We start from the raw sequence: 9,026 nt of genomic DNA on the forward strand, positions 1-9,026 counted from the left end.
CGCTTACCCATTGTAGCAGAGTTTTTCCAGAAAGGAGCCTGATCTGGATCTGGAACGAGGCTGAGAGATCCGAGTCCGTGTGCCCCTTTCCCCTGCAGATCTGTGTAGAGAGATGGCTCGCGTGATGATCGGCATTCGTTTCCTGGTGAAGAGGAAGAGGCTTACAGCTAGTCGGTGCAGGCTTTTCCTTCCCCACTACCAAGATCGGAGGCGAAACTGCGTTTGGTTCTGCTTGAACTCCCTGTGCTGCTACGCCAGCAATCTGAAGATGGCTTCTAAATCGTGTAGTGGAATCGTGGGCCTGAGGCTGTGCTACCCCAGCGTTATCTGCAGAGAGAACCTCTTGAGGACATATGCTTGCGGCTCCGGCCTTCCTGATATTAGCATTCTGCGTGTCTGCAGAGAGTGAGAACTCCCTTGACCCGAGCTTGAGATTCTCAAGATCATCCGCCGCAGGGGCGATCAAGGAACTGATGGCAGCCGAGGGCAAAGAGGCGGCAGAGCTAGGGTTCAACCGCGGAGCCATCCTCTCGTTTCGGATATGTGTTATGTTAATATCAAGTGAATCATGTTAAAATAATAGTAATATTATTATTATTAATTTCAAAAAAATATTACTATTACTACTATTAATACTAGCTTAGGGTAAATAATCCATCATTACTAATTATTAATATGTTTACTAAAAAGTAAATATATTAAAATATTAAGAGATTGATCATACTGAGTGCTGGGGTTTTTGTTGTGAGAACAAGCCTTGTATTATCATCTTGGATTTCTGATAATGCAATACAGATAGTGGGGCTTTCAGCGGTGGCTTTCTCCGGATATTTATTGTGTTATGTGCCATTAATTATCTTCCTCTTGTCGATTATTGTTTTGCTCGATCTTTATGGGCTTCCACTGTAAAGAGTAGAAGTAGATTCTTGTCTCTTGCTTTAGCAAATTGCATTAGCTTGTGAATCTACAAGATTTTCTACATGGGATTGCAACCATTGGTTCATCTAGGTTGGCACTCTCTTATCCTCATCCTTGAGTTCAGGTCAGAAACTTTTCCCCAAGAGGTTGATGCACCTAAATGAAAAATAAAGCATAAAATTGCCACAATCAAAGAAAAAGAATGTTAAAATGCAAAATATGGTTAGGACAATTAATTAACATGTGGGAAAAAGCCTAACATGAGCTCTACCCTCATTATACATCACTTAATTCCCAGAGCACTAGATGCTCCACACATTAAAAGTGGAACCCTTGTAATGTCCCAACCCTGATGAGTGATAAACTGCCTCAAGGGGTAATAAAGGCTAAATCACTCAAATGCAAGCTTGGGCACTTGAGCTATGCACCTTATCAAAGAATTATAAAAAATAAGTAAAAGGCACATTAGATGGGTGGAAAAATCAAGCCGAGCAGGGTAACTCATGCCTTCACAATTGCTCCTTCCTTATATTTGTATACTTAGGATGTTGGACCCCATAAGTTGGCCCCATGACCATGACACCTTGCCTTGAAGCCTTTCCCATCCATTATCATCATTTTTCACGAACTTCTATGGATTGAAGGGTTGAACTTAGACATGTCACTTCTCCTTCGGGGCTGGAAGCACATACACCTAATAGGGTTTACCATCTAGCCGCCCCTAAAGCAAGTAGGGAACACTTTTACAGGACAAGGTCTAGTTAGATATTTCAAGGTGATCTCAATTTGAAGTGTTACTATGCCCTTTGCATAATTAAGTATGGTCAACAATGATGTATCTATGGTTATTGTCCATAATGATTGGTGACTTTATTGGGCTTCGAGTTTGTTTTGCCAGATGGATCAACATCACACCAACAGAGGCCTCTATAGATGATTTTACCTCCCTTTTAGCAAAGCAATAGAGGTTGTACCATCTAAAACAGAGAGATAGTTTGATCTTGATGATGTAGCATTTCCCCCTTTGAGCACAGTGTTGGGGTTACTTTTTGTTTCCACATGATACCAGAGACCTAGATGATTCCCCAAACGCTGAAACGTTGAGCCCATGATGCCTAGATTTAGAGATGTGGTTGAACCGTTGATGTGCCTAGTGGACCTTGGATGCGCCCAGGTTGGCCTTGACATTATTTGATGGGTATCATTGGATCTAGAGTTTTGATGAGAATGACCATCCTTGAGATGACTTGGGAGAGCTTATACACTACCATGGAGCCCCAATGCTTTGGTTGTTTAGTGCCACGTCACCCAATTATGGATGGTTAGCACATGACCCTCGATCAATTCATGTAGTAGGGAGCATTTTAGCCCTTACCCTCCCTTTTGAGGGCTTATTGAGCTCTTTTGGAGCATGTTGTCACATTGGTGGAGCATTTATTCCCACATTTGTAGCATTTTATGGCTATTTTATCTTGTTTAAGCTATATGAGGTTGCCTTGTAATCTCTTTGTTTTGTCACACTCATCGAAGAACTTGTAATTAGGGCTTGTAGGCTAATATTTTATTTGTAAAAGTGAGATATATACCTCTTATAAATAGAGGATACAATCACTTCCCATTAGATCATCATCACACTTGAGATTCAACCTCCTTTAGTGAGTGCGAATTACCCTCGTCTATTTTGCTACTTGTAAAAATGTGATTTTTATGGAGCATCTTTGTATTGGAGATAAAATTTTACATTGGAGATGTCTTTTTTGTATTGAAAGAAGGCTTTCTTGTTGGAAATTGTAAGTTTGTTGCATATCTTTTTATATTTTTGAATGTGAATGAATATATATAGGGTTTCTAAATGTTTCATGATTAAATGCTTGTGGTTTATTAGAAATCTTGGTGAAATTTTGCATGCTTAAATTATTCCTCCATGAAACCTATAGAAGAACTCTTAGGTTGCATCTTCTATATTTAATTTCTCGCTTCACAAAGAAGATAGCTAGTGTTTTGGAAGAGGAAAATTATTTTCCCCCCTTCAAGTAGTTTGCATTCCTCTTTGAAATTCGCTCCAAAACTGCATTAGCCCAAGGAGGATTAGGCACTGGTTAGGGTTTGTGTTAATAAAAAATTATCAAAACACCAAAAGTTCCCTTTTTCTTCATCTCCTAGGCTTCTCAAGGCAAGTCGCTAGTGCTTTTTCTAGGGCAGAATTGGTATAGGTTGAGTTGGGGGTGGACATTAGTGGATGAAACTCCATTTTTGCCTTTGTTTTACTTATAAATGAAAAATCTAGCATTTATTGATTCAAAATCTCTCGAATTAGAGTTGATGTCACCTTTTCAAGCTCCTTTATGTCATTAAAACCCTAGTCCCTTGCTGAGCTTCAACTTGAAGCCTATTTAAGGGTTTCCTTCTTTCCTTTGTTGGCCTAAATCTTTCCTTTGACTTCTACATGTTAGGATGCTCCTCTATCACTGTATATTTATAAACCCTAGCCTGTAGTATTAGTCCTAAATCCTTCCTTTGACTTCTACATGTTAGGATGCTCCTCTATCACTGTATATTTATAAACCCTAGCCTGTAGTATTAGTCCTTGACTAGTCTAGGGTTAAAGTATTTGTTCCTTTATACACAAGACTTGAGCCTATTTTGTTTTGAAGTATCTTTCCCTAGGCTTTCATATCACATTGAGCTCTCTCATTATAAAACCCTTATAGGTGAATACACAGAAGCCTCCCTTCTTGTGAAATTCCACTCGACAGCAGGAGGACGATGACTGAGGTGACAGTGGGAATCCTTCCTCATTGTTGCCATAACATCTGGCCCTTGCCTTGTGAGTCCTGTCACAAGGTATGCTAGATTTTTCAGCAATAGGTCAAATCACGCTGCCAGCTAGTTGACAACTATATGATTCCTAGTGGTGCTAAGTGATTGAAAACATCAACTGATAACAATGGTTCAAGCCTCACTGATTAAACTTACGATTCTTGGATTCAGCTGAGTTAGTGTGATGAGATGAGCCATTTACTCAACTGATTATGATATGGTGATTTGTCGACTCCAAGACTATTTAGAACTTCAATGTCTATGGAATTTCCCACATAAATTTAAATATTAGATATTTCAAAAATTATTTCTAGATGCCAATTGGCTATCTATCCTTAAGCTATATTCATCATTACATTCTATATACATGAGTAAACTTCTACATATTTTGTTGTTAATGGTTTGGATTTACATTGATGTACCTGAATATACGATTTCTCAGTCATAATTTGAATATTTGATGCTATATGTAGTCCACTGCTTTTTCAAACCCAGTTTTTAGGCCAGTCCTGTCTAGTTTCAGTTTGGTTCATGATTATGAAAATTCCAGTTCCCATCAGGTTCTGTTTCTGATAACTTTCCCTTGGATTGCCTGTTTCTTTTTTTTTTTGTGCGCGCAAAAGAAACTACACAATTTTTTGTCGTAGTGGGATTGAAACTCATTGGACATCTTGCTTTAGGGATTTTGAGGTAAGAATCATTATGGGGTGGGGGCCTGAAAATCCAACATGTGGTAGTTGTGGTTAACTCCCACCTATCTGCTGGATCACGGCCCAACTGATATCTTGGATTGAATTTCCCAAATCATTTTCCTATTTGCCTTGCTGATATCTAGTATACTGGCATATAAAGATTGGAATCTAGCAATTTATTTGCTTTGTCGGTTAGCATTAGCCATTTTATTTGCAGTCTTCGAACATGCAAAAATTCAGTGCCCATCCCTCATTTTGTAACTTAATATCGTAATGACTCTCTAGCTTCCAATTGGATTGGTTATCGGCCTTTCACGTTAAACTGATTACCAGTTCTGAATCCCCTTCTTCTATAGTGGATTTATATCCTAACTTCATTCAAGCTTTTATGCCATATATTAAAGCAAAAAATTTAAGCTTCATTGTTCATATTTTAGCCAAGAGTCTGCATATAGTTTGAAACAATTTCTTCATTATGATTTGGAATAACTCGTCCAATATCCACAGGACCTGGATTACCTGTTGCTGTTTCATCAAAATTCGATCCAGTTTTCTCTTTTCTAGGATTTACAGTAGCTGTTCTTTGCCCTTCCTGAGAAACTGTCAGCTGTCCTTTATCAGAAAATGATGCACATTTTACCCCTGTTATATGATAGTCAAATACCTGACCTCAATATGGGTATAAAAAAATATGTCCTTTGTGTTAGAATACATTCCAGTTGCACAAAGCTAACTCTGTTTATAAAAATCCTGCTATTTTGGGTCATAGCATAATGCCAATGTTTCTTATTTATTACCTTAACAAAATCTTCCTATGAACAATGATTAATTGTTTGCTATGTTAATCTAGTGATGTAATGCTTCCTCTATACACCTGCTTCCCTTCGCGTTGAAATAATAAATACCAGGATGAACTTTGTGTAAAGTAAAGGTATCGAAAAATATTTTTACTGCTAAAATCTAATGATGTAGATTGTTGGGCTTAAGATTACCATGACCTGCTATACATGTTTTAACACTTTTCCAAAGTCTTTTGATGATATGGTCGGTGATGACGCTCTTTCTTTCTTTATGGAAATTTTGTTGTTTGGGGTCATAGCATAATGCCAATATTTCCTATTTATTACCTTAAAAACATCTTCCTAAGCACAATGACTAATTGTTTGCTATGTTAATCTAGTGACGTAATGCTTCCTATATACGCCTGTTTTCCTTCAAGATTTGAAAAAAAAATTACCAGGTTGAACCTTGAGTAAAATAGAAGGTATTGAAGAATAATTTTACTGCGAAAATCTAATGGTGTAAAAAAAATACCAGGTTGAACCTTGAGTAAAATAGAAGGTATTGAAGAATAATTTTACTGCGAAAATCTAATGGTGTAGGTTGTTGGGCTTAAGATTACCATGGCCTGCTATCCATGTTTTAATACTTTTCCAAAGTCTTTTGATGATATGGTCGGTGATAATGCTCTTTCTTCACTGCATTAATTACCTTCTGCTGTTGTTGGTGAGCTCTAGATGCTTTAATTTTGCAGGATAGTTGCCATGATATTACATAAACTTTCTAAATTTTGTTTCATAGAGTGGGCTTGAGCTACTTCAATTTTGCAGAATAGTTGACATGATATTCCACAAGAATTCTAACGTTTGTTGCATAGATTCAATCCTAGTGCTTGACGTACTTTCATTTTGCAAAATTTTATATACAAAACTGAATTTTTTATACAAAGCTCCTTGATGGCTCTTTCAGGTTAAATATATCCCAGAGAGGTTTGAGTCCGTAAAGGAGTACCTTGGCTCTTTTATTACACCTCTCATAGAAGAAACGAGGGCTGAACTCCACAATACTCTTAAATCTATCTCTGAAGCTCCAAATGCAGCTGTAAACTTTACAGAAAAAATACGGCCATCAAAAGGTGCAGTGGTGGTATACAAAATGCTGATTGACAGAGAATATGATATGGGAGAGAGGGAGGGAAAACAAAGCTTAATTCTCAAACCAAAGGATATTCTTATACTCTCGTCAAGAGTACCTCAGTATGTGGAAGACCTTCGGGACTACATGCTAGCTGTCGTAAGTAGAACTGAGTTTCAATGTGAAGATACAGATGGTAAGAATCAGGATAGCAATATGTTGGAGGTGAGAGCATATGTTCCAGATATGCATCCATTTTGCTCCCAAAATAGCAACACAGAGGATAAAATTTTTGGTATTTATGTTGGTCATCTGTCTACAAATTTGCGAATCTGGAGAGCTTTGCTTACTGACTTGGACGATCAAACAAATTGGACTATTATGCTTGACAAGGCAGTACACTGCAATAGAGAAGTATGTACTTTAAATGTTTGAGGCCTTTATAGGACTTTCAATATTTCTTTTTTGTCAGTTGGTTTTGAGTGAACTGTAATGTAGTTGACAAACCAGGGAATGAGGTCTAACCTGACTAGGTTTTGCAGGACTCTAATGAAGCCTTAGTTGAAGAAAATGAAAATGACATAGAAAGATTCAGAAGCAAGCATTTTGAGTCCCACAAGTTGAATGTTTCTCAGAGATCTGCTTTAGTTAGTGCAGTGAATGCTGTTAAAAACAAAGAGCATCCATGTATAAAGCTGATCCAAGGGCCCCCTGGAGCAGGGAAGACCTCGATGCTGGTTTCACTTCTTTCCGTTTTACTCCATCTGAGGTACAAAGTACTTGTGTGTGCACCAACGAATGCTGCAATATCAGAAATTGCAATGAGGTTCCTGAACGTAGTTAGAAGTCCTTCAGACCAGTGCCCCGATACAGATTATTTTTCTTGTATTGTGACTTCAAGTGACCTTGTACTAGTTGGAAATGAGGAGCGGTTGAATGTTGAAGGTCATCTGGGGAATATATTTCTTGAATGTCGAATGGATCGTCTGAAAAATTGTTGTCAGCCACTGAAAGGATGGAGGAAGATTGTGACATATCTTCTTGATTTTCTTGAATCAGCAATCTCACAATATGAAGCACAGCAGAAGGATGCAATTAATTTTCTACAGTTCATCAGAGAGAGCTTGGAAAAATTAGCCTCAGACTTTTTTAACAGTGCAAAAATTTTATTAAATGATTATCCAGGATCAATCTCAGAGAAACAGAACTTGGATTGCCTGATTAAAGTAGTTGAGCATTTTGTAAATCTAATTCAGGAAAATGCACTCGAGGAAAAAAGCCTTAGAGAATGTTTTTCTGGTAATGGAGAATTCTGTAAAGAAGCATCAAGGTGCACAGCGAATTTTAGAGAGAGTGTGATTAACAATAAGAATCTCTTTAAAGAATCCCTCTGCTCGAGTAGAAGTGAATGTATGCATTTCCTAAAAAGAGAGTTATGTTGTGAAAGAACACTCCCCAACCAAGATATTTTGAAACTTTGTTTGTCGCGTGCTAAGGTGGTATTTTCAACCGTATCATCTTCTGGGAAAAAGTACATGAACTTGGCAGCACCATTTGACTGTTTGATTATTGACGAGGCCGCCCAGCTCAAAGAGGCTGAATCTACAATTGCACTACAAATTGCAGGTATAACACATGCATTTATGATAGGAGATCCGAAACAGCTGCCTGCAACAGTAATCAGTAAGGTTTGTTTTCAATGGCTTTTCTGAAGGACTTTTCTTTATTTAACTTTGCCACTAGTTCTTGTAAAGTTTCTAAGTCTATGCTACGATTGGTTCATCAGCTTGCAGAAAAAATGAACTATGGAAGAAGCCTCTTTGAAAGATTGGAGAAACTTGGACACTCGGTCCATATTTTAGATATACAATATCGCATGCATCCATGGATAAGTCTTTTCCCAAATAGAGAGTTTTATGATAACAGTATCAAGAATGGTCCCAACGTTGAAGTGGAGCCATATGGTTATACCTATCTCACGTCTGAAATGTATGGAGCATATAAATTTATTAATGTTGCAGACGGAAGAGAAGAGGAAGATGACTTTGGGATGAGTAAAAGGAACATCATAGAGGCTGTTGTTGTCAAGTACATACTCTCTAAATTGTACAAAGGTGATTTCTTTTTTCTGTTTGACTTATATATGAAGATGCAACTTTTATTTATTTTTCGAAGTCCTAATTAGATAATGTCCAAATTTGTAAATTATTGTTGAGAAATGTTTTTTCCAATTTCAAGTTACATATCTGTACTGAAATCCCCCCGGAATGGACATGTTTTGAAGAGTATGTCGTGATTTATGTACTAATATGTTTATTAGTTAGTTAATTTGGTCCTTGATAAGTAATAGTTTCTGTGGATGTTGGCCAAGGGAAAGTGAAAAAAGAAGAAAATGGCATTCTCAAACTGCGCATTCTCATTGTTAAATTAAAGGAGAAAAAGCAAAGAAATGCAAAATGCTGTATGAGTTGACTTTCATATTCTTCCTCTTTTTTTAATTGAATGAATGCTTCATATGAATCCTGTAAAACTCTGCCAACTTATGATTGAGGGCTTAATACTGCCGGGGTGTGAACTTGTACTCTGCCAACTTATGATTGAGGGCTTAATACTGCCGGGGTGTGAACTTGTGTTATTAACACGGTGACACTACATTTCCACCACTAGACCACAATTCAGTGG

At 37.6% G+C, this 9,026-nt stretch overlaps 1 protein-coding gene across 2 annotated transcripts in view; it reads left to right on the plus strand.

Moving 5' to 3' along the window:
* The window catches only part of LOC149214113 (uncharacterized), a 55,028-nt gene extending 46,487 nt beyond the window's left edge, over positions 1-8,541 (plus strand). The window contains exons 2-4 of one of the 2 annotated variants that reach the window (XM_089390855.1): positions 6,180-6,758; positions 6,878-8,032; positions 8,131-8,541. In XM_089390855.1, the coding sequence (XP_089246981.1) occupies positions 6,180-6,758; positions 6,878-8,032; positions 8,131-8,529 (2,133 nt within the window). In that variant the 3' untranslated portion in view covers positions 8,530-8,541. The remainder of the gene's footprint in view (positions 1-6,179; positions 6,759-6,877; positions 8,033-8,130) is intronic. The other variant, XM_089390856.1, reaches the window with a different exon arrangement.
* Positions 8,542-9,026: the final 485 nt, after the last annotated feature.

This window comes from Pinus tabuliformis, chromosome 1_1 (genome assembly GCF_031772625.1).
Source record: "Pinus tabuliformis cultivar Carrire ecotype Pingquan chromosome 1_1, CPIR1, whole genome shotgun sequence".
Lineage (NCBI taxonomy): Eukaryota > Viridiplantae > Streptophyta > Pinopsida > Pinales > Pinaceae > Pinus > Pinus tabuliformis.